The 26,140-nt window shown below is 44.9% G+C and overlaps 3 protein-coding genes across 6 annotated transcripts; 2 read left to right on the forward strand and 1 right to left on the reverse strand.

Moving 5' to 3' along the window:
- Positions 1,958-4,195, forward strand: LOC8077906 (chloroplast processing peptidase). 3 transcript variants are annotated; one of them, XR_002447519.1, is made up of 7 exons: positions 1,958-2,315; positions 2,591-2,659; positions 2,745-2,813; positions 2,916-3,002; positions 3,305-3,372; positions 3,537-3,660; positions 3,749-4,195. XR_002447519.1 is itself a non-coding variant. In XM_021447439.1 (6 exons), exons 1-6 carry the CDS (start codon positions 2,058-2,060, stop codon positions 3,816-3,818), a joined length of 621 nt encoding a protein of 206 aa, XP_021303114.1. In that variant the 5' UTR covers positions 1,964-2,057; the 3' UTR covers positions 3,819-4,195. The 3 variants fall into 3 exon arrangements, 1 of the variants encoding a protein (XP_021303114.1); XR_002447520.1 differs by lacking the exon at positions 3,537-3,660 and adding an exon at positions 3,072-3,220 and having other exon boundaries at positions 1,961-2,315; XM_021447439.1 differs by lacking the exon at positions 3,537-3,660 and having other exon boundaries at positions 1,964-2,315.
- LOC8077908 (acyl-coenzyme A thioesterase 13) lies at positions 9,348-11,278 on the reverse strand. Its single transcript, XM_002440935.2, has 3 exons — positions 10,770-11,278; positions 10,518-10,661; positions 9,348-9,804 (listed from the first exon to the last, which is right to left on the reverse strand). The coding sequence occupies exons 1-3, from the start codon at positions 10,971-10,973 to the stop codon at positions 9,661-9,663; spliced, it is 492 nt and encodes a 163-aa protein (XP_002440980.1). The 5' UTR covers positions 10,974-11,278; the 3' UTR covers positions 9,348-9,660.
- On the forward strand, positions 11,080-13,290 carry LOC8077909. Of its 2 annotated transcripts, none has more exons than XM_002439622.2 (7): positions 11,080-11,361; positions 11,514-11,619; positions 11,740-11,901; positions 12,038-12,084; positions 12,612-12,771; positions 12,888-12,951; positions 13,052-13,290. In XM_002439622.2, the coding sequence occupies exons 1-7, from the start codon at positions 11,161-11,163 to the stop codon at positions 13,110-13,112; spliced, it is 801 nt and encodes a 266-aa protein (XP_002439667.1). In that variant the 5' UTR covers positions 11,080-11,160; the 3' UTR covers positions 13,113-13,290. The 2 variants fall into 2 exon arrangements, with proteins under 2 accessions (XP_002439667.1, XP_021303113.1); XM_021447438.1 differs by having other exon boundaries at positions 11,097-11,361; positions 12,888-12,983.

Genomic DNA, 26,140 nt, shown 5'->3' on the forward strand with positions numbered 1-26,140 from the left:
CTGAGGACTCTGGTTCATCGGCATATTGGGAGGTGCCGATGCCATAGGAGCCTTGCCTCTCATATCAGTTGCTTGAGATGTACCGGGTGTCTTGAAGTATTCCGGAGGCATACCAAAACCCCACCAGTTAGGAGGAGGAACTGGTCCTGACATTGCCGATGCCAACAGATCTGTGGTGAGCTTGATCTGTTCCGAAGTCGGCGGATTCGTCGTCATCGGCGTAGATTGTGCATTGGTAATTCCCAGCGTACTTGGAGGAACGGGAATCTCCATGCCCGCAACGGCCGTAGCAGCCGATGGAGCTATGACCACTGGTGACCCTGGCTGATGATGAGAGGGGCTCACATAATATGGTGGCAATTGTCCTTCCTTAAAAGTTCTAGCCACGGCATTGAAAACCGTATTGGACAGCACACCAGCTTGGTTGATCAAAGCATGGTTGATAGCACTATCAACCATCTCTTGAAGTTTACCAGGATTGGCTTCAAAAGTGACCTGCCGAGGTGCCGGCAGTGCATCTTTCTGGATCACCTCGCCACTCCTGTTCATGCTGAAGGACCTCAGGCATTGCTGCTTGTAATCCTCCATGGCTTTAGCAATAGCTTGCTTCTGCTCATCCTTGAGATTGGCTTCCGTCACGGGGATGACGTTCTCCTGATCAAACTCAGAAGTCGACATGTTGATCTTGATCTTGAATAGGTCCCACCGGGCGTGCCAAAAGATGTGTTGATGCAAAAGCTGATCTGCAAACACAAAGGGCTAATACCCGATTTAAACGTTAAGACGTGCCAGCCGATTTGACCTTACTATCGGCAAAGGTGGTAACTCGAATACTTTGGTCCCGACAACAGCGATGCGCCCGGATGTCACGGCCAAGAGGTATTCATGCGGAACTTGAGAACACGCCGAGCTTAAGTCGACGAATTCCTAAGAACTCGTAATAAAAAGGAAAAAGTATGACGAAGTCGTCGAAAAAGTAGATGCTTGGAATATGAGTAAAACGTGTGTTTGATTGATTGATAGATGTCTGATTACAAAGCTCTAGGGTCTATATTTATACCCTGCTCAAAGAACTACAACTAGACACGACTAGAACTCGAATTCCAAATTAAACAGAATTCGTATATAAAACGATTTAAATAACTAAGGAAAACATAAAACTATCCCCCCGTGACAAACTGGAACACCTCCGCAAGCCGATCGACAACTTCCAAACTCTTCCCCCGCATCATCGATCGGCAGACTGCCTTGTTGTAGCCATCGGCATAAACACATCATCACCTGTGGACTTGCTCACGTTCAGCCATCCTTCCATCGGCAACTATCCCCATCAGCAACTCATCCTGTAGATCAAGTACTGTCGTCCTGTCCTGCCGACCTACACTTTACCAATCATGGACACGTGCCCAAAAACGGTGTCAACAGGTTGATGAAAAATTTTGATTTTAGATACCGTAACACTTTCGTTTGTAATGGACTAACTAGGTTTAAAAAATTTATCCCGCAAATTGCAGATAAACGATGCAATTAGTTATTTTTTAATCTATATTTAGTGCTCAATGCATGTGCCACAAGATTCGATGCGATGAAAAATATAGAATTTTTTGAGAGCTAAATAAGGCCTAACAGAAAAAGAAACTGCGAGACCAAATCGCCATGACGTCTTGTTGATGAAAAAATTTAAATATATCTACTATAATATTTTTATTTGTATTTATTAATTAGTGTTTAATTATAGCCTAACTAAATTTAAAAGAATGTCTCATAAATTATAGATAAATTTTATAATTAATTATTTTTTATTTATATTTAATACTATCTAGAGATTTGATGTGAAAAAATTTAAATGTTTTTGGAAAATTTAATGCTGACTTTGGAGTTTGAACTGAGAGACGACCGGGCGGAGCCGTGTGTCTTGGAGTGGAAGCAAGAGCACGGGGCAGTGCGCGCGGGACCCTCACCAGCGCATTGACTGTGCGGCCGGCCAGTGCGGTGAAAGAGGGAGGGAGAGGGGGAGGTCATCGGTCATCGCGCCCCTCTCCAGAGCACCACCATCCATGGCCGTGGGGGGCCTTCTGCGGGGCCTCGTTTCGCCGGCGCGGGGAGCCGCCGCCTGGCTGCCCTGCCACGAGCCCTTCGCCTCCTGGCACCCCTGGCTCCCCTTGCTGCCGCGCCTCCGCCCGCCCGCATCCGACGGCTTCAAGCTTCTCTTCGTGCTGCTGCTCTTCTCCGCCGCTCTGGCCGAGGTCCGCTACATCGCCTCCTCCTCCATGGCGCCCACGCTCCGCCCAGGCGACCGAGCCGTCGCCGAGAAGGTCAATCCCCCCTACCCCTCTTTTCCCGCTCTCCACCCTCACTCTCTTTAATTTCCTTTGCTTATTTATTAAGATCATTATTACTACTTGTTACTCTCCACTATTTCTATTGCTAGTACAATAAGACAATGCGTGCATTACTCATCCTATTCTTCCTTGGAGATTTTACATACATGCATAGTTAGATTGGTAGTAGATCCACAGACCCAAATCTCATCACATTGTTGTTATTCATTGACCTCAGATAACACACTCCGATCCATTCTATTTTCCAGGTTACATACTTGTTCCGGAGGCCATGTATTGGGGATATAGTGTTTTTCAAAGTGCCTTCCGCTGCGCAGGTTTGCCTTCTTCGTTCTGCCCTCTCCACTTCTCAATCAGATCCTCGCATTGTCCACCCTGAAAATGTGGAGCTTCCAATTTCAGAATTATGGTGTCAATAAGGATGTTGTCTTTATTAAGAGAGTATTGGCAACACCTGGAGATTTCATTGAGGTAAACTGCATCACTACGTTTGTTCTATTCCGGTATGGTCATTGCCGCAAAGCAAGACACAGTCGACTTGTGGAGCATCCTCTTACATTGATCTGTTTATAGGTTCGACAAGGGCAGCTTATTGTAAATGGTATTGCACTGAAGGAGCATTACACAGCAACCCATGCGTTGTACACAACGGAAGCAATGGTTTGTGCATGCATCTCTAATCTGTGAGCATTGTCTCCTTGAACAACATTGAGGAGTTGATATTGCCAGGTCCAGAGGTTTTAAAGTTCTGTTAACAAAAGGGTTAACAGACGTGACGAGAGAATTTCCATTCTCCACAAGAAGATGACCAAAAGTGGACTGGCTGCTCCATGTTGTTGACTTCTTGAGTGCCTCGTTGTAATCAATGGCCTCAGATGGTGGATGATCTCTTCCTTCCATATCATCTTTCCTTATTGGCTGGGTACCTGGATCCTCAACTGAATGTATTCATACTCCTGCAGCGCCTTCCTGAAGGTCATGTATTCGTCATGGGTGACAACCGAAATAACAGCTGTGATTCTCGTGCCTGGTAAGAAACACGCTTACGCCTCTGCACTAACTCAAACCCTATAGCAGTAGATATAGATATAATTCATTGTTCAGCTAGAGACTTGAGACTACAAACTACTACAGTCATTGACAAAATCAGTTGCTAAGCATATAGCTGTGATGGAGTGTCTTGCTCCCGTACAGGATTTGGAGGCAATTGGGTTTGGATATAGACTGATAAGCATCAGCACCATACCGGGTGATTTCCAAATTGCTTGGAGTTGAGCAGCAGTGTTTGCTATTGCCTGTTGACAGTTGACTTGTCTTTGTATGGCTGACTTGCAGCTTGTTTTTTTGGTTGCCATTTGTCTGGGTACTAATAGTGGTGATATATATCTGTGGTGCTTTGGTTACAGGGGGCCTCTTCCCATTGCCAACATCGTTGGAAGGTACATGACGTCCTTTACAAGATCCTCTTTCCAGTAACTGAAGTGAAGAGGTTCCACTCAATGTTCCTAATGCTGATGTCGCCTCATAATCGTAGTTAGAGAGTTGTGTTAGGGTGGAGCCAGGCTGCTGCTATCTTGTCAACTTTTGCCAGAACTAGCCCTCCGAGTATGCTGTAGCGCTGTTGTTGTATTGTGTTTGTATATGATCGCCTTTCTCCCACCAGTGGGAACTAGAGGTTAGCTCTGCCGCTCGCAGTTGGCACGAGCCCTCAGGCCGCCTCACGCTGTCGTGTGTTGAGCTTGTGATTACCTTAGGGGATGAAGCTTGTCGGCGCCGATGCTAAATGTCGATTACAATTTGCATAGGAAATTTGGACATGATTGTGTTCTTGTTCCAGACTGCGTGTTTTTAAAGTAAATCTGTGTTGCACGTGACATTGCCTGTTTGCATACCGCAGCAGACATAAATTACGCGTCGTTAACACGCATTGTCCGAACAAAGTTTGGGCGTTTCCTTCCATCAGGACTACCTACGTACTGTACGGTTCTAGTTTTAGCACAATGCAAGAGCAGAAAGACCACTAATGTAGGTACTAGGTACAGTTGAAACATACTGATAATTCCTATATAAAAAAAAGAAACATACTGATAATTCCAGCAGACCGCATAGCAACACTAGTAACAGATTTCCACTCAGTGCTAACCACTGAGAAAATACATTGGGAGTTAGACAAGATGTTGGGCATACATACAAATCTGCCAAGAAAAAAAAAACAAAGCAAAAGAGGGTCCCTCTACATCGTACCCTTAGTACAAGCTCATGGATATTATCTACATATACTCACCCCCTTACTCGTACAAATTAATGAAAAGCAAATATGTGGTGACACCCCCTATTCGTTTCCCTGAAATTTGGCTGATGTGATGCTGATGCTGATTTGTTATGAGAGAAAAACATTATTCCTTCGTTAAGAACTACTACAGTAGTACTGGTGATGATGCTGATACTGATTTGTTGTGAGATGAATTCCTTCACCATCTTCGTCTGTTTGCTTTGAGAACTGCACTTAATAAGATGTAGGAAGACAGGAAGGAGGATGAAGTCGAAAGCCCTACATTGACACATGAAAAATAATAGTCTCAGAACATGTAACTCACTGACGGAAAAGTTGGTATGATGAGAAATCCGTACCACCATCAGCCATGCCTTTTGTTTTGTGTAGAAGAAAAGTTCCAGAAAGGATCGTAACAAAGCCACACATCTCAGTCACAATTTGTGTAGGATTAAGTGGTCTCATCTGCTGAGTTCTATCTACTCCAGAAGTATTCACAGGCTATGCCTAAAGCTCAGGCTCATACCATTTCTTATATAGTTTACTTTAATGCAATCCGAGGAAAGCTCATAAATTTATATTTGAAACTGGATAGAAACACTGGCTGAATCACTATCTAGTGCCCTGCTCAAATTTCACAACCAAAGCATGAAGCTGAAAAGATAAGCTACAGCAATTGAAACACATATCTTGAACATGATGACACTTGCCAGCATAGTTAAAGATGTGAACATGGTATAATAAATGGGTGACAGAACTGCTGTATTAAACGTGTAAAGTGCCTGCGTACAAGGAGGAAAAGAAAGCACCATCACCATTTGTTTTAGGAAAATAAAATGCTTCATTGGTCAGGCAATGCTGATGTCATGGTGAGTCAATTGAACTTGGCTCTATATAGTGCTAACTAAAGCTTTAACCATCCAATCATATCACCAATTTTACCAGAACATTCACACTTCATTTCCCTAAGGTATCAAATCTATCGGAGTCCCCAATATCTGGGGACTACTAGTCCTGCTGGACTAGAGAATAACAAGATAAATAATAAATGAATACCTCTGTTATGAACGAGGGTATTTTAGGATAACTAGGCCTTATGCTTTGCCAAGAGCTTTGGGATAACTAGGCCTTATGCTTTGCCAAGAGCTTGAGAGATTGAGGGAGACTAGAATTGTTTCTTCATAATTCATTGCTTGCTTTCCATTGTGCCCCATGGGCTGAATATAAAAGGTACATAGGACTAACACCTCTTGTGCCTAGACAATATGGTACTATTTCTATAGACAAATAACTAAGAGAGACAATAATTAACACTAATGGGCTTAAGGCCCAACTAGGACACTTGCGCCCTACGGCGCCCCTCTTTATGCCCATGACATCTCCCCCGCCCTTGGAGACCCAGCTCGTCCTCGAGCTGGAGAGCTGAAGCGAAATAGGTTAAGCCTTTTACATCTCGGCTTTCCCTTTTTATTGAAGACTAAAATACAAGGATATCCACCTGGATCCCATGGAAAGAGCGCCTCTGCTGGCTTCATGTAGGCTGAAGGGTGGAGTGTGAAGCAGCTGGCTCTTATGCTGAAAGTGTCTAGCACCACGACAGGCACAAGGATGAATGAGATAGCCTTTGATGCCTGATGCTGGATGCTGATGCGAGGTCGCTGCACTGGAAACGCCCATACTTGGACCTCCACTGCAATTGGAGCCGCAGGCCGTATCGGCGAGTCCGAGTGGATGAACACGTACGACAACGTCGAGCTGAGGAGCATGCGTATCTGCCGCACCATGCAACGGACAAGCATTCCTCGCACTGCTGCCTGGAGGCGCACCGTTGCTTGCTCCTTCGATGCTTTTGTGGCACGAAGAGCCTGCGCTCGGCGACGTGCCAGGAGTCCCCGTGCTGCTGCCTGGAGGCGTACAGCTGCCCGGCGTTCACGGTCCTCCTTCTCGAGACGCACCCGGAGGCGATCCAGCTGTGCGGTCATCTCTGCAAGGCTGCGCAAGCAGTTGTCGACACCAAGGGACAGCCGGTAGAGCGGATTGGGGCGCGGAGTTGGTGTGAAGCGCCGCTGCAGGAGCTCGGTGAAGCGACGCCATACCGGGTATTCATCTTGCGTGACTTGGCGGAACCAATCGCGGGCATCAGCTTTCAAATTGCGAGAAGCTAGCCGTACCCGTTCTTCCACCATGATGCGCTCCCGGCGGAAGTAGAGCTCGCACTGGTTGATGAAGGCCTCCGGATCAGAGGTTCCATCAAACTGCGGGAACTCCATCATGTACGGGCGTCGACGGGTCGAGGTCGCGCCTGCTGGATGAGTTGGCTCAGCGGCTGGAAACGGGGTTGTGGCTGCGCGAGATGGTGGTGGGGATCGGGCTGTGGTGGTGGCGGCGCGTAGTGGGGCAGCGGCGGCGTCGTGTTTAGGGTTGAGGTGACACTGCTGCTGGCTGCCAGGATCGGCTGATCTTTTTTTTTTGTGGAAACGAAGGGGATCGACGGGATAGTTGCTGTTGGCGCGGCTGATGGAGGCGCGGCGGCTGGGGGCTGTGGTGGTGGATGGCCGTGGAAGATGGATCGGCCGGCGATCTGGATTGATTTTTTTTTTTGATGTGGAGGATTGGCAGCCAGCAGGTGTGGATGGATCGACAGACTCTGTGATACCAGATGCTATGAACGAGGGTATTTTAGGATAACTAGGCCTTATGCTTTGCCAAGAGCTTTGGGATAACTAGGCCTTATGCTTTGCCAAGAGCTTGAGAGATTGAGGGAGACTAGAATTGTTTCTTCATAATTCATTGCTTGCTTTCCATTGTGCCCCATGGGCTGAATATAAAAGGTACATAGGACTAACACCTCTTGTGCCTAGACAATATGGTACTATTCCTATAGACAAATAACTAAGAGAGACACTAATTAACACTAATGGGCTTAAGGCCCAACTAGGACACTTGCGCCCTACGGCGCCCCTCTTTATGCCCATGACAACCTCTTTTAGGAAAATATATATGCCCTTATGCCAATCTCTTTTTTTGTCCAGTTAAATTCTAGAATCCTAGTCACCCTTGTATTATGCTTCTATGCTAGATCAAGGAAAGAAGAAAACAACAATTGGTTCAGATAGAACTGCTATGCTAGATCAAGGAAAGAAGAAAACAACAATTGGTTCAGATAGAAGAAATCAAAGTACCTTTTTTAGCCAAAACAGCAGAGGTTTAAAAAATCATAATACAGGCAAGGAGAAAAGAAGAAAGTAACTGTACAGTGTCTATACAGGAAAGGAATTCCAGAAGATAAGATTATACAAAGGAATTAATCCAAGAACACAGGGAATACTTTAATTTCGCTTTTAAAAAAACCAGAATACCTTGTTCAAGTAATTCATTTGGGTAATGATACATGAGATGACTACCAGAGTAAAAGCCCATGTCTGTGGGTATATAAGCTGGTTCGTTCCTGAAAAGGTCAGCTTCAATGCTATGCTGAGAGCTTTCACGCTCATGACCTGCATAGTTAGGCCAACGACTTTGTAATAAAGCACACAAGAGGAGATCACAAATGCATGCTATATCAAAAGAACGCATACCAAGATGGAACTAACAAGAGAGCAAACACCTATGTAGACCGTGACAGGTTTCTGCCCTTAAAATGGGACAAACCGATAAACAAGTATGGCAGCTATAGCAATTACCACTGCTGCTTGCTGCATAACACACGAAGGCTGAAAAACAACATCAAGTGATCATGGCTTGGTGGTGTAGTGTAATTATTCAAGAAAAAAGTAGGCAACTAAGAATATACAAAGCAATGGGCAATAGAAATACCTGGTTCTGTAGCTAGATCCCACATTTATGTCACCAACTCAATTTCACGCTCTGGTGGAGCATGAAGGACTATTGTGGTGGATCGACATCACACAGGACACATCCAAGAATTCCGAATATGTGCAGCTTCTCCCGCAGCATTACATGTGCAAGCATTGCACACAGCGCTGCAGAACAGAAGATAGCTCCAGATTAGCGATAAAATGAACAAAAGGTTGCAGTAAGGCAATGCATACAGTTCTATGACTGAGAACTCATGCCTGATAATAATGCTAAGAGCACCAAGAGGAGTACCAAAATAGCTGGAGCAAATGCATAGGCTGCGAAATTTGCAACTTCTCCAACAATCACTGCAAAAGAATTTCCCAAAAGAGACAGTATGTCAATAGGCTATCTATCTATTAGAATGAAACAGAAGAAAAAGAAGAGGCAAGCGCTTACTTGTTATCATGCCAACTCACCAAAGAGGCTCATATAAATAAGAATAACCACCAACCCCTGTCATCACATGGAACATTAAGGCTGCATTTTGCTAGTATAAGTGACATAGACAGACACCTCAGGGAAAGGGTACAAAATGAGGCTGAAAATTGTGATACAAACTCCTGTAGGAGGAGGAGGAGGGAGGGAGGGGGGGGGATACAACATGACATAAGTGTTCTCGATTTTGGGCATACGTCAGATGTGTCATGTAAGTATCAGACACTGAAAATTTTAGGTCAGATCACACGTTACTTACCTGCAATGCAATGCAACACTTACTTAACCAACAAAGTAGTTTGCTTGGGAAAGGTGTGACATTTTGGTGTAGCACAAATTCAGTAAGCTTTAGTCAGTTAATCACTGAAGCAGTTGAACTCCAACTGCAGCTGTTACACAAACATATAACAGATGGTTTGATTCACCTTCATTTCTGGTGGATCAGAGATAACAGATGGTCCACTGTAGGAGTACACAATGACACAAGAATAAATAACTAGCTGATAGTCTCATCGAGTGAGTAATATAGTATACAACAATACCATCTGCACGGCACAAAGAAACAGAATTGAGGCTGTTTTCTGTCACATATAGACAGTAGTAACACTTGTCCAAGCACACCACACCCTACTACCATATGCTCAGGGGGCTAGCATCATGAGAGTATAGGCACCAGTAGGGGGGAAAATAAAACCCAGCAGATTACAACATGCTGCCATGTCGCAAGGCCACCTTGTTGATTCAGTCAGATCAGAGTTTACTAGATGCTACACCGAGATACTTGGAGTAGCGGGCTTGAGCGATGATTTTGCCAGATTTCTTCTTCAGTTCCACAACGGCCACCCCTACTGCCTTGCCAGCGCGCAGAACCTTCGCTTCAATATCAATCTCTTCCTGCACGAAACCAAGCATCTCATGCCTGTCAGTGTCAGCATCAGTCCCTGTATGTGGACCATTGTCCATAACAAATCAACTTCAGAAGTGAAGACCGATTATTTACTCAATTAATAGTCTGGCTTGCTCATCGTCCACATACCAATAGAAAGAAGTAAAAGGGAAATAACTTGACACATTCTGGCTTTAGCACCAGAACACTGCTAATATAAGCTGTGAATCGAGGAGGTTTAATCATGATTACACCTACAATGATGATTCATAACAGAAATGTTTGAATCCACCCAGCTCATGATAATCATGCTGCCAATACAAGAGAAACTAGAAAACGTGCTTATTCCCAAATCACAATGGTGTGACGACATGGGTACATAATACAATCATGCTTATTCATTGGCATCGCCTACCAAAGTGTGGATGCCAGAGCATGCTATTAGGCTCACTGGCTAACAGGCAGGACAAGGCATGTGTCTCGTTTCATCAAAGATTAGATGAGGCTCTTGTGCTGTGTTCATCTTGTTGCAGCCAATTATACCAATTGGGTAATTTGTCAAGTCTCAAGTGTGAGCCACTTATCCTATACTACATCCTAGTAATTTGTGGAAGTAGTGAAAATTCCTTCAAGAGTGTGCAACCGATGAACCAAGCATGTTCGTACAGATCATAGATGGCATACATATATATACTGTAGTACTAGTATCAAGGTTACTCACATCAGCAAAAGCAGCATCGAGGTAGGAGATGTTCATCTCCAGGGGCGAGCCCCTGGTGCGGAGGCCGGCAGTGGCGAAGGCGGCGGAGGCAACCAAATCGACTAGGGAGGCGGTTGCACCGCCGTGCAGGAAGCCGCCCGAATTCTGCATACCATTACCATTCAGTCTCAAGGATCAAGAATCAGATGACACAACTCGACTCGGGGGGAGGGGAGGTGAGAACAGGAGACAGAAGGGGGCAAGGTGGCTCACGAGTAGTCTGGAAGGGACGGTGAAGTGGCAGAGGAGTGTGCCGGGCTGGAGGGCCTGGACGACGCGGATTCCCCTGAGGACGAAGGCGTCGTAGAACCCCGAGGGTAGGCTGGGCAGCTGCTCCGCCTCCGCCGTTGCTTCTGCCTCAGTCGTGTAGGTCACCTCCAGCAGCTGCCTCGCCGTCTCCAACGAGTCGGAGGCCATCGCAGTTCGATTCCCGTCCCGTTCCTTCCCACCGGAATCGAGGAAGAGGACCGAAGCGAGGAAGAGACGAAAGGGAAGTCTCCCCAGAGGGACAGGGGGAGAGGCGTCCCCGCGTCTTTCCGCTTTCAAAGGCAAGTCACGTAAAGACGTGAACGGCGCCTTCTCTCCTTCGTTCCTGCCGGCGGCGATGACTGATGAGATGAGGATGGCCGCCGTCTTCGGCGAGGCCAAGCCGGAGAAATCCGACAACCAAGCCGATGCTCTGCCGCGCCGACCCGTGCTCTTCCGCGCCCACTCCCACTCCCAGGGCAGCCTCCGCGTCGTCGCCACCGACCTCCACTCCCTCGCCTGGCACACCTCCCTCGACCTCGACGGCCTCCGCGACCTCGTACGTTGCGTTGTGTGCGCCCCCCTCTCCCTCTCCCTCTCTCTCACTCTCCATTGCAATCCGCTGATGTCTGCGTCTTGTGTTGCTGGATCGATCGAAATCGATGGTTACGTCGCGCTACGCCGGCTCCGAATTCAAATCCAAATCCGAAGCAAGATGACGTTGGTATCGCTGGCTCCTGGTCCGACTTCCTCGACTACCTCAATTCTTCCTTGTCTTCCGGCCATGTCAGGCTCCTCTTCCCCGACGCCGCCCGAGGTACTCAGTTCATATCTTCTCCATCCTACTCCTACACTTCACTACCCTGCCAGAAAACCTGAACGCCAGAAAACATGAACGCCTTCGCCTACCGGTGCACGAACACGATGTCGTATGCAGGTCCTGATACCGTTGAGCTTGTGGCTACCAAGGCGAAGGGGCTACCTCGCCTCACTATCTCTCTCGATAGAGTTGCTGCATCTGAGCTCAAAGATGTCATTGCTGATTTCTCCCTTGCGCTGTATGAATCTTACAAGACCAAGCAGGAACATGCATCCAGAGGTGGTTCTTTTGGCTTGTTGCTTATTCTTCTTTATTCAATTGTTTCTTTTTTCAATATCTTCATTCTTCACCGCAATGAGAAAATTTTAATTTATTTATCATCTTTGTGCCAAATTCTGTTTTCCTTCTGTTGCAGAACAACAGCAAGTGTCACAGCTCATGCAAAGTCTAGCCTCTGAAAGAGTAGGTTATCCCACCATTACCTGCTATATATATTAGTTCGAACTTGGTACTGGTGCTCTTGCTTATGCTGCTGCTTGATGAATAAAGTTAGGTACATAGTATCTTAAGATAGCTTACTCATTTGGCACATATTTGCCTGTCAGAATGTCAAGCAATTTTGCAGTCTACTCTGGGTTGCCATAGAATGTTAAAGCAGTTTTTGGCAGCCTAAAAATTAGCGCCTGGCTGTTTATAATGTATATAAATGCTACTATATTCAGTGCTCCATTATTTTCGTAAAATGCTTCTGAGTCATGAAATTAAGTTCCAACTCGTTGGTTTCACATGCCTAGTGTTATAACATAGTATTGGATATCATTTCCTTTTTCTCACTTTTGAGTTTTGAGAGAACCATTGGGTTTCATTGTGATCTAATACAGCAAAACACTTCATTACTATGCAATTTTCTTGGTTCAATATTTGGGTATTTAGAATGCATTATGGGGATGTTTGTAGCCCCTGAATGCATTTATTGTTGTATTTTACAGGAAAAAAACGAAGTAATGCAAAAGCAACTTGAAGCCCTTTCATTCCTCGACAAAAGAAAGGCTACAAAGCCAAAGCTGGTGACTGATCAGGTTCCAAGTGTATCGAGTGTACCTCCAAGCTCTGATCAAATTATTGTTCCTGCGCAGCAGCAAACACCAGGTTACATGGCTTCTTCTTCATTTCTTTTTGTATTGTAAACTACATGGCTTCTTCTTGATGCATACTTGCAAGAAAGAATCAAAACTGTATCATCTTATGGATTTGCAAACCTGCAGTGGCTTTGCCTAGCAAAGTTCCTCCTGCTAAAGCTACGAAGCGATTGGCCCCTGTGTCTCGGAGGTTGTACACAACCATTGAAAAACTACTTTTATGTGAGTTGAAGTTAAATTAATATCTGATATCCAGCTGGTACTGATGTTTTCTTTTATTCTTTTACTAGGGCAAGAGTACGAGGAGCTTTGTTGCAAGATACTGAAGAAAATGATGATGATGATAGTTAGATATTGCTGATTTATCAGCGTTGATTGACTCTTTGGCATGTAAACCTATTACATTTAGATGACACTTAGTTTTGTGGCTGCTTGACTTATGTCAAACTTGTGGAATTAAAGTATGCAGCTCATGTTGTAGAAAAGGTATGAGACTAAGTTCCTAAAAGAAAGGATTGCTTCCCTAGCATATTGTGTCTTTTAAAGTTGTCTGTTTGCTGTGGATGAGCTTAGGGTGCTTCTCAATACGCATCTATAGCTGGTTCGATAAAGTTATCTTCTATATTTTTTAGTTGAAATTGTGTATTGATGATGATGAACATTATTAAAAAAAATATTACACTGCACGTAACTTGCAACATGAACAAGTTGAGCAGCCGTTTTGCCATGTTAGCAACTTGGCACTGTTAACTATGAAGACTTATATTATAGGCCTGTAGGCCCATACGGTCTGGCCCATGAGGCTCTCTAGACCTATATATACTCCTTGCCATCTCTCTAGAGAGTTCATGCTCTCGGATCCCTAAGGTACGTAATATGGTACCAAAGCCATAGATTAGGGTTAGGATTAGCCTCATCTAATTCACCCACGATCTAATTTTTTCTTGGGATCCTTTCCTCTGCTTTGTGCGGCCCGTTGTCACGCCTCTGCTTTGTGCGGCCTGTCATCACGCCTTCGTCGTTCGCCATCCGCCGTCGCCTTCGTCGTTCGTCGTCCGCCGTCTGCGCCTTCGTTGGCCGTGCGCGCGAATCACGCGCGGACCCGGTCGCACGGATCGCAGGGGGCTTCACGCGAGGACCCGGTCCGTCCGCGCGGATCGCGGGGCGCTTCACGCGCGCGTGTGGACGTCCGCCGTCGCACGAGTCGTGCCTTCCAGTGCGGACCCGACCCGTCGCGCGCGGCCCGTCTCCTTCACGCGGTCGCGGTCTTCACGCGTGGAACCCGGACGCGACGCGTGGTCTTCCACGCGCGACACTCCACTGCACGTGCGGATCGGATCGCCGGGCGACTTCTTCAGTCTTCGTGGAACTCTCCTGTCTTCTCAGGAACAGAGTTCTGCTCAGTTTGCGGTGATATCCCTCCCACTTCTTCGTCTTCAACTGCTAGTGCTCAGATTCCATCATGTCTAAGTCTCAGTCTCATCATTCTGCTATTGTTTTCAATATCACACTGGATGGTCAGAACTATTTAGAGTGGGCTTTTACTGTTGAAACTGCATTAAGGGGTCACGGTCTTTATTTTCATTTGACTGATGATCATGCAACCACCTCCAGGAGTTGTTGCTCCAGGATATGTTTGCCATCTTCGTCGTGCTTTATATGGCCTGAAACAGGCCCCTCGTGCTTGGCATGAGCGTTTTGTTTCTGCCATACGGGCTGCTGGTTTTTCACCTAGTGATCATGATCTGGCCTTATTTGTTTATTTGTCCCCACGTGGTCGAACTTTGCTACTTCTATATGTTGATGATATGCTGATTACAGGTGATAGTGAGGATCACATTTCTTATGTGAAGCAGCAGCTTAGTGCTGAATTTCAGATGTCGGATTTGGGTCCTCTCAGTTATTTCTTAGGCATTGAGGTCAAGCGATCCACCAAGGGATATCAACTTTCTCAGTCTAAATACATTCAGGACCTTATTGCTCGTTCAGGCATCACTAAGACAGAACTGCTGCTACACCTATGGACCTTCACTTACAGATTCGTCTCACTGATGGGGTACCTCTTCAGGATCCTTCTCGATATCGACATATAGTGGGCAGTCTTGTTTATCTCACTGTCACCAGGCCTGACATTGCATGATGCTCATGCAGTTCATATTTTGAGTCAGTTTGTTTGTGCCCCGACTTCTGTTCATTTTGGACATCTACTTTGTGTCCTGCGATATTTACGGGGGACATCATGTCAGAGTTTGTTCTATGCACATGACAGTCCACTTCAGCTTCATGCTTATTCAGACTCCACTTGGGCGAGTGACCCCAATGATCGACGCTCCATCACAGGGTACTGCATTCTTCTTGGCTCTTCTCCTATTGCATGGAAGTCCAAGAAACAAGCTGTTGTATCTCGCTCTAGTACAGAGGCTGAACTTCGAGCTCTTGCTACTACTACGACAGAGATTGTCTGGCTTCGATGGTTGTTGGCTGATTTTGGTGTTCCTTGTGATGTTGCCACACCTCTTCTCTGTGATAATACCAGAGCCATACAAATTGCCAATGATCCTGTGAAGCATGAACTTACAAAGCATATTGGTGTGGATGCCTTCTTTACTCGGTCTCATTGTCAACAGAAGACTATCTCTGTCCAGTATGTGCCCTCTGAGTTGCAATTGGCTGACTTTTTTTACTAAAGCACAAACTCGAGAGCAGTATCGGCTTCACTTGATCAAACTCAATGCTTCCAATCCTCTGCTTCCACCTTGAATTTGAAGGGGGGTGTTAACTATGAAGACTTATATTATAGGCCTGTAGGCCCATACGGTCTGGCCCATGAGGCTCTCTAGACCTATATATACTGAGAGTTCATGCTCTCAGATCCCTAAGGTACGTAACCGACACAACTATGAACCGAATATAACATTGAACTATTGTACAAATGAAGGTCATGTACAAGCACCCCTCCCTATTGATTGATCCCCAGCCTCAAGTTTCCTACACTGGCTGCTAGTTTTACCTCGAATTGAAGAGTAGATTGCAGCCCATTGATTTCATGCAAATTTGTGTTTCGTCCTGCACTTGCATGAATTGAAGAGTGGATTGCAGCTCATTGTTTCGCCTTGTACTTTCTTGAACTGAAGAATGGATAGCAGCTCATTGGTTTCCTGCAAATCTTTATATCAGCTGCTTATGCTTATAAAGATGAAAAATATGGGTTTCCCTTTTTTTTTTACTTCTGCAGGTAAGGCATTTCCCCGGTGGTGTTATTATGCATGCATTGTTTCTGATGGAATGACCAGATGGTTAGTTAGACAAGAATAGAAGGTGAGAGAGTGCAGCTTAATTCAACCCTGGAATACCTTTGCTGCCTCGGGCAGATTGTCTGCCACTCGAAGCATCATCTCCTGGTGGTACCTGTTGATCACCTCTGCCTCTGCATCGTCCATCCACATCCACAGCTGCTTATTAGAGTAGCAGTTGGTGATCTTGGATTGTTGGATTCAGGATTCGTAGTCGAAGTCGTCCAGTGCGTCCTCATGGGTTTCTGATGTGAATGAGATTGGGCTTACGGTGAAAGTGAAGGGATGAGGAGAGGCAGATGTAGAAGCCATAGTGAAATGTATGTTTTGGGTGACTGCTTTACAAACTTTACTAGCCTCATGTCTTTTTTTTTGAGGGAACAGGAGGGGTGAAAGCCCCTTACTTATACTCTTGTACGTATGTACTGGTACTTGTTACTCAACGCAGTTTGATTGGTTTGATCGAGTCGTCTGGTAACAATGGAAATCCAGCACGTACAGCAGGCCATTCCAATGCTCGGTAAAAATAAACTATTGTGTAGTTGTGATTTGTATATATGTGATGTTAATTGTATACTGGTAAAAATGATGAACAATTGGTGAAAATAATGAAGTGTTTCAGCACTTGGTGAGCTGTTTTTGCCTTGACTGGCCGTGGGCTGGCATGGCATAGGAAAAATGTCGTGCTTAACGGGCCGACACGACATGAAAACCGGCCCAAGCATGACGACCCATAGTGGCCCGACGACCTACAACACGACACGACCTGTTGAACATATATAGTAGCAAGTGGACTTCTTTATGGGTGCAAACAAAGGTGGAAGAGCAAGGAAGGTCGATGCAAATGTAGCTCAATTAGTTCATGCTTTAGACCTTGAGGAATACATGCCTCGCCACCCCATTTTATAGCTGCTCGGATGGCACTCTGTCCTGTAACCTAAGGACCTTATCTAATGGGAGGGGGGCTATTGCATTGATGTGGGTGGCGTCATGGTGTGGGATGGGTAGTGGTGAGGTGATATCTGTGGTAGTGGTTGTTAGGCATCTAAGGGCCAGGCTCCTTTGGTCACCGGCATGGTTGGGCTCGATGTAAAATCAGCTCAATTAGGTCACTCTTTCGAGCTCAGAGAAATCCATGTGTTTCCACCGCATTTTATAGCTGACCTGCCTATATGACACTCTTTCTTGTAACTCAAGGACCTTATTTAATGTGAGGGGCTATTGCATCTATGGCTATGGACGTTAGGCACCTAAGGGGCAGGCTCCTCTCCTTTAGCCACGGGCTTGCACGAGGCTTTGGCTGCACATTTAAGGGACTATTCATTTTTTGCCTTTCCATGCAGGGGAGGTAAGGCCAGCTACTATACACCCCTCTTATGAGGGAGCACCATTGTTGTATGGTGACACCATTGTCGCTCGAAACACTAAAGGCACAACCATGAGCTATGCACCACATCCAGGCGTGCTCCATCACTACTACAATCAACAAGTTTCCCGATGGTTAATAATCCTAGGGAAAGGCTGTAAAACCGTAGGGAAACAATTTCCCTAGGGTATTTCATAGGGAAAGACCCCTAGGGAGAAATTTGACGGGAAAGATAAGGTTCCCCTACGGTTTCCACCAAAACCGCAGGGAAACATTCTTTCCCTAGGGGTTGCATCCCTAGGAAAACTTCCTCACAGATCATTTGTGACATGGAAAGATGGCAGTTTCCTTAGGAATCTTTCCCTAGGAATTAGAATTCTAGGGAAATAATATGTCATGGACAATAACAATTCAATCAAATCTTTTACATAGATTTATATTTGAATTTAAATACAGATTTACATTCGAATTCAAATATACAAATATTTCAAATTCAAATTCATACATGAACCACATAACTAAGCACTCATTTCATCCAATCGATAACCACAAATCCATACATTTAGAGTTATAATATTATCACAAATCGACAAATTCAAATTCAAAAGCAGTTGTTCAACAACAGGCGAACAGGCTGATCAATTATAACTCATGGTTTGACAATATCAAAAGAACGGAAATTGTTCTTCCTCTACAATATGTTTCATCCGGAGTTTCTGCTCCAACACATGAGCCAAAAGTACCAGTCTGTGAAGATTAAGCAAGTCTAAGTTAGAAAAGAGAATTGCTTTAAGATTACTCACATAACAGCAAGACACTACCATATAATAACACAAGAGTAAAGCATAATGCTTCTACCACTCAGATCTGACCTAACTAGCCACAAAAGTGCAGATAAAGCAAGTACAAATTCAGATAAAAAAGCCTACAGCAAAACCATACATTTTGTATATTTTCATAGACTAACTAGGCATTTTTCAGAATTAGACACAACATTGAAAGCATGATCTATGAAAGCATTTGTGTTTAGCACCCACTCTTGGGAATGACAACCATTGTCACTCTAGCCCTGTACATCCAACTAACATGTCTAGTTATTGTAGAAACAACAAACCCCTGTTCAATATATAAAACTCTTATCAAACCCAAAAATAGTAGTCTACACCATACCTATAGTTAAACTTTGTAGCTGCAGAGTTCAATTGATGCATATTCAATTGAGACTAGACTTCAAAAATTTACCTTACTGAGATCTAAGGTCCCAAAGGTGAATCGCATGGGGTGGGAAATTCATGCAGCACACCAAAGGCAGATCCTTGCAGCGTGGGTGGAGGGAGACCCGCGTGGCGCCAAGTCGGAGATAGCTGCAGCAGCGTGCGAACGGAGAAAGCTGCTGCAGCGTGGCGCCCGGACAGAGAGAGCTGCGGCGGCGCACGAACAGAGAGAGCTGCAGCGGCGTGCGGAGGGAGGGAGATGCAGGGCCGTGCGGAGGGAGCGGCAGCGTGGCACATGGACGGAGGGATTGCGGCGGCCTCGTCCGGTAGGTGCAGGCGGCGTGGCTCTAGGTCGGAGGTCGCAAGAAATGGGGCAAGACAAGAGGTTTGGGCGGCGCGAAGGAAAAGTTATGGGGAATTTTTCAGATGTAGGGTTTGGGTTCAGTGTGTCCCTAGGAATTCTATCTATTTCCTAGGGAAACTCCTAAGGAAACAAGACATCTGACGCTAACTTAGCTCATTTCTTTGATCTGTCTCGACGAAAACATGGATTTCCTAGGGAAAAAGGAATTTCCCTAGGGTTTTGCCAACTAATCCTAGGGAAATATATCTTTCCCTAGGGTGATAAAATACGGTAGGAAAAGAAATATACCCTAGGGAAACCTGTTGATTCTAGTAGTGCGTGTTTCATGGGCACGCCTTTTGTTGCCTGGTTGGCTAGGAGGTGATAGGATGACATGTGGTCCATGGTCGCACCTTTAGTGGCATGCGTGACACTGAGGTGACAACATAGTGATGGCGGTCTTGTAGATGTACATACACCATTTATTGGCCTACTATTACGTTGTTACATGTGTATGCGCTATACTCAACCGTGAAGCATGTAGTGGACAACACTATGTAAATCTAAGGATATACTCGTATATTGTACCATATTTAGCATCATAGAGTGGGATAGGAAGTGGTGAGGTGGTATCTGTGGTAGTGTTTGTTAGATACCTAAGGGCCATGGTTCTTTAGGCACAGGCATGGGTAGGCTCGAACAAGGCAGCTTAATTAGGTCACTCTTCCAAGTTTGAGGAATCCATGTGTTTCCACCACATTTTTATAGCTGCCTAGATGGCACTCTATCTTGTAACCCAAAGAGTTTATCTAATGTGAGGAGCTATTGTATCTGTGGTTGTGGTTATGGTTGTTAGGCACCCAAGGGACATGCTCCTCTCTTTCAACAACGGGCATGCGCGGGCCTTGGGCTGGGCATTTAAGGGGCTATTCATTTCTTGCGGGGAGATAAGGTCAGCTGTTGTAGATCGTTGTGTAGTAACATCCTTATCGCTCAGAACACTAAAAGGCATGATAAATGAACTAGGTAGCACATCGAGGCGTGCTCGATGTTTCATGGGCACGCCTTTTATTGCCTTGTTGGCAAGGAGGTGATAGGACGACATGTGGTCCATGGTTGCACCTTTAGTGCCATGCGCGACACTGAGGTGACAACATAGTGGTGATGGTTTGCTGTGTACTTTGGGGGAGGGGGCATGGGTTGCATGAGTGTGCCCGAGCTAGCTACACTTACTTCACACCTATGTAGTCCACAAAATGTACAACAGAGCATATGTAAACTAAAACCAAGTGCACAACCGGTCTCCACTCACCGAGGCTCCTTTTCCTGCACGCCAGTGGCATCCTCTTAGCGTCACACCTCAGTAACGCCACCCACGGCACGCTGCATCACCAGCCCACTGGTGCGTGCGTCTCTGTCTCCTACCTAGTATCCGCCTTGTGAAGTGTATCCCTGCTCTTCTGTTGTTTTCTGGGTGTTTCAATCTATCAAGGTGGAGGCAAAAGCTACCTTTTCAGATCCTATACAAATGTTGATTTAATGATAATGTGTACTTTTACACACCAAATAATATAAAATCCATTTTCTAAAAGGTAATATGGTTAGCTTGATTGAAACCATATGGTGCGGGCTATTTTGTCCTGTTGGTCTGTTGGCCACATGGAACCTGTAAAGATGATAGATAAGCAGGATATTGTTGTGTGTTGTTTATTCTTGAATTTGATTGAATGGATTCATGAGCTGTCAAATGGATTATATTGAGACAAATATTCTTGTTGCCTTACTATGCTGCGCATTAATCTGTGGACTCCGATGTAATGTTGGTTGTGTTTATTGTCACAAGAATTTGCACCTTTCAGTGTCATTATTATAAACCTCTAAAGTTTATGCTTGGAGTCCATTTGTTGCTGTTTTTTTCCAATCAAAGACATTGTCAAAGAACCCAGTCGGTTTTTTCTTCCTTCTTTTGTCACAATGCTGTTATATTGCACTCAGACACTAATGTCATCATTTACTCTTTGTTTCAGTTCCCAAGAATGCCAAACAAATCATTGGAAAAGTGATCACAAAATCGAGTGCAAACAAATGAAATCATTGGATCCTGCTGACAAGGTATCCAGTGGAGGTGAGGCCAACAGTAAGAAATTATCAGGTTTGGGTCGTACCTCATTGGTGGCTGCCTGTAAAAAGATAAGCAAAATCTGTATGTGTTTTAACTTTTCATGTATCTGCAACCATCTTTGTTTGTCTCCCATGCATAGGGTCATGGTCATGTTCTCTTTCCTTATGATGAATTTTTGAAGTTGTACAACTGGAAGGACTTTGATTTTGTACCTTGTGGGCTTATTATGAACTGTGGCAATAGGTACAACATAATAATGCTTTATATTATCATTTGTTTGCTTCCCACAAGCCTCTTAAATGCACATGGTAGATCCTCCCTTTTTTCCTGTGCAGATGCTTTGTTAACGTGGCTTTACAATGTCTCTCATGCACGAGACCACTTGTGGACCATAGCAGGAAATGTATGTGATTGTCTATAGTATGTATGCACTGATGACATCTCATTATTTGCTTCATATTGTTCATTCCTACGCTTCAGGTTCTATGAGACATGAAGATTGGTGTTTTTATGTGAGCTGCAATGTCATATTCATAGAGCTAGTGGAAGTTTGCACCCATTTCTCCTACAAACATTCTTTCTCATCTGCCAAGTATTGGTGGCAATCTTGGCTTTGATCGGCAAGAGGATGCTTATGAATTCATGAGGTGAATTATTAGTATTCTTTACTTAGTTTACATGGATGGCTCCCTGTTGGATTGTCTTCAATTCAATGTATTGTTATTTATATTTTTGCAGGCCTGCAATTGATAAAATGCAATCTGCTTGCCTAAATGAATATGGAGATGAGAAGGCTGTAGATTTTAGCACCCAAGAGACAACCATTATTCAGCACATATTTCGTGGGCGGCTGCAGTCACAGGTTTCTTACGTTTCCACCTCAACCATTCTAAATATGTACTTGGTTTTCTTTTACCCGTGTTTCAAGCAACCTTTAATTGAGCTGCATTCTGCTATGCAGATGTTACAATTCATCAGCATGTAGTGTATAGTGCCTAATTAGAAAGATGTGTGAAGGTTCAATGCACACATGTGGAATGGTCCCAAACCACTATGATAATATGATGATTTTGACTGTTGAAATTCAAGGTGATGCTGAAGCTTGGAAAAATGCTTGGATCAGTTCACTGCTATCGAGTGGCTTGATGGGGATCATAACTTCATAAGTACGAATGTGATAGGTATGTGTGGCTTTGAACAAGTGCCTTATCTCAGGTATCTAGAAATCTGCACTTCCTATATATTTTGTAGCAGTATTTATCAAAAAAATTAGTTTGAGTGCGTGCTGGGATACCTAGTTTCTTTTTCCTAGTGATCATTACAAAGCACAAATTTATATCATGTATGCACACTTGAATGTCTTGCAAATGCATGGACGTAAATAGCTAGATGTCAAACACTAGTGTATTCTAAAGTCTAAGTGAGCTAGTATCTATTCATATTATTAATTTTGTAATAAATTGTTAGCGTTGGTTATTTAATGCTGAAATAACTACACGATCACGTATTTCTGAACAAATAGATGTTTCTTTACGTGGGCACTGACGGGGTCAAGGCCCCAATTAGGGTCCAAGGGAAGCAAATAGATTGATTGGCCCTAATAACGGATCAATTGGGCCTAGCACCACACACACACACACGTAATTCTCACTAGACCCTGAACACAAGAATGGGCAGTGGGTGTAACATATGAGGAACCATTCATCATGAAAAAGGAAATTACAAGCCCAAGGGCTGGTCCTTCCCAAAACAGTCACTCATTGCCCAAGCAGCTAAGAAACATATTTCTCACTGTTCCTATGATGGCTATCACTCAGGGTGTGCCGACAGTCCTCCTGGTACTAAATGACACACGAGCGGTGCAAGGAAGGCAGCACACCTTCGGCCGTAGTCTCCAGCGATCGCTCTGATGGTGGGTATGGTGAGGTGGATGCGAAGGTGTTCAGGCATGGTAGGACGCTGCATGCCAGGGAATTTGAACCTGTGCTATCTGGGGAGGCGCTCACCATAGAAGTAGAACATGGCGGCATCATAGGCCAAGGCTGCTTCAAGGCCATGTCAAAATTTGACGATCCATAGCCTGAATCGAGTGTGTGGGATGCAGATCTCCATAGCCCACCTGCCCCAACTCCACTCTCACACGCCCGCCTATCCTAGGGCCTTCTGTGGGCTACGACGAGCGGGTACTGTTGGTACCGTGTGTCTGGGCGGCCACTGCGGTGCCGCTGTTACTACTACAGTATTTTTAACCGCGGCGGTTAGACCAACCGCCTTAAATCAAATGTCACGGTTAATCGTGGCCTTAACTAAGATGAGTGCCGTAAAGAAACTACCTCAGTTAACACCTATTAACTGAGGCGGTTGCCCTAATTTGACCGTCTCCTTTAAAGGAATAACCGAGACAATTTCGTTAAGGCAACCACCTCCTTTAAAGGAATGTCCCCCCTCTACTGATGCCACAGTGCTGGTCGGCGTGGCTGGTGCAGCCATAGCTTATCGCCTGGAGCGCCCAAGAAACTTGAACGAGGTAGAGTGGTGGTGTTGAGTGGAGATAAATGGGGTAGAGGGTGTGTTTTTAAAGGTGTGGCTAGAGATAGGCCGGTGTGCCGGTACCTAACTGGTCAGTTAGTGAATTACAAAGGTAAAAAATGGAGGTGTCCATATCTTGATGCTTTGCAGGCACCAAGTCGAACCTAGTGCTGCAATTCCACCGTGTGAGCAAGTATACATATGTATTTATATATAAAAAAGAAAAAAAAACACTTACCTGCTGAATACCTGAAAGCCGAGAGAGCTCAGCCTGCGAGGTGAGAGCCCAAGCGAGCGAGCCTCAGGCCACGCGGGGCACGTGGCCCATGCGTGCCAGGCTGCAGCCACGGAGATGGGACGCTGACGCCAATATGTATGGATTAATTCTCCGTCAGGAGTGCTTCCTTATTCGTGTTCTTGTGAGAAAGAAACTTTCTCTATTCTTATTCCCGCCAAATATCATGGGGGAGATTTTCTTCGCATCACCGTGCGAGAAATAATCCCCGTGGGGTTTCCCGTGATTCAACCCATGAATTTAAGCCTTATATTGTAACTTTGTGCATAGATACGGAATTATGTTGTTAATTTTGCAATTATTAGCGAATTGGTAAAATGGATTTTCTATATGAAATTTTTTAGGTGGCATACCATAAACTAAAATCTTAAATTCGCTACTGGTCGAACCTGAACCTACTGGTGTGTTTGTGTTGGATTCTCCTCTCAGGTAGCAAATGCACACACGTAGCAGTTCAGAATTCTATAGGCTGTTTTACTTGCTGCCTGCGCATAGTTTCCTGGGTATTTTCCTGTTCTCATGTTTGTTACCTGCCACCTCTTACACCACAACACTCATCGGCACAAAAGGTTAGTGATGCTCTGGTAAAGGATCTAGGTGTGGGTGTCCTGACTCCTGAGTGTGTTTCATCTTACGTCAAGTTACTTGGTTTGCTTCCCTGTACTTTTAAATATTTGCTTAGATTATAACCATGATGAACTGCCATTGTCTAGGCATGAATGTATCTAACATATTACCAGCTACTATATTATATCTGGACTTGAAAACATTCCTGGTGTTTCAATATGGAATACACGCCATCACAAACACCCAACGCATTTATTTATCTAAGGTGGCAAACAAGGACACGGGCAGTACATATGTGAGAGTACACATAGATAAAAGTACACACAAAGATACTTAATAACATACACATTAGAACATCATGGGCGACTACAACTGCTAAATTACACACTAGAGACCAGGCCTGTAGGTGGATGGAAGAAGTCCTAATGCGCTTCTAGCTAGTTGCACGTGCACCTCCACACTTCCTATAGGTTCTGGTGATTGTGTGCCTGTCAGGGAGTGCAAAGGTATAAGTTAGCCAAGCATTTGGAAGAAAACAAAAGAGCTGTTGGAGACTCACATAAACCAAGGAGCATGTATACTTTTAGATACTCCTAGAAGCAATGCACGTAGGGGTGTTCTCTAGCACAAGGCTGAATAGCTATTCGACAAGCTATACGTAGTGTGGGCTAGTGCAGGAGATGGCTCTGCTCCAATGGATGTAGGAATTGCTAATGAAAGGATATGACCATAGCTTCAATTGATAGAGCCGAGGCGGTCAAGTAGATTTTTATGAGACTTCAATAGGTTGTCCGTCTATATGCGCAGCATATCATACCTGGTCTCAACAAGCTGGGACCAGGACATCAAGTGGTTCAGTCGCTGGTATGTTTTCTAAAAGGCAGGATAGGTTAGATCATTAATGCAAATATTCATCCTCGCTTTAAAATAGCAGATTGCTTGCTCAGAGACACTTTCTTGGGCCTCATATTCGGTCATGCATGGGAGGCTCTGGAAAGTCTAAACTTCTAGCAAGCCCTTGTTGCTCGGTTTGGAACGAATCTTAATGTTGAGCCAGGCCATTGTTTTCTTGCTACCCACCTTAACTGCTCCCTCGGTGCAAATAACCACGCCTATCTTGGGAAGGATCTGTCTTAGCATGCTTTTGCGTGATATGTCAAGTACAATCGGATCTTACAACAAAGTTAACCAAACACGAAGGGTCAGAACACCCCTATGTGTATAGGTGGACCTAGGGATTTGGGTACCACCTAAACTCATCTATACACACGAGCGGGTAGCACAACAAATCACGGTGGACAAATAGCAGCATCATGCCAGCAATAGTGGTAGGTTGCTAAAATATGGTATAGGTGCTTGATTCAAAGCCAACTAATTTAAACAGGTCTATATTATAAAAAAAATTAATACCTGTGGCACAGGGACATGCACACCCAAACCACCCGATGGAAGCAGGGGCACTAAGACCTGGGCACCCAAACCATCGAAGTGGTGGCACTGAGACCTGTGCACCGAAACCATCTGATGGAAGTGCCGGCACTGGTGTCGGTGCTGGTTCCCAGATGACGCCCTTATCCTTATCCATGTTGATGATGACGCTCTTACCCTTAGCCATGGTCTTGCTAGATGAATGACAACATATTGTCTGAG

This window comes from Sorghum bicolor, chromosome 9 (genome assembly GCF_000003195.3).
Source record: "Sorghum bicolor cultivar BTx623 chromosome 9, Sorghum_bicolor_NCBIv3, whole genome shotgun sequence".
Lineage (NCBI taxonomy): Eukaryota > Viridiplantae > Streptophyta > Magnoliopsida > Poales > Poaceae > Sorghum > Sorghum bicolor.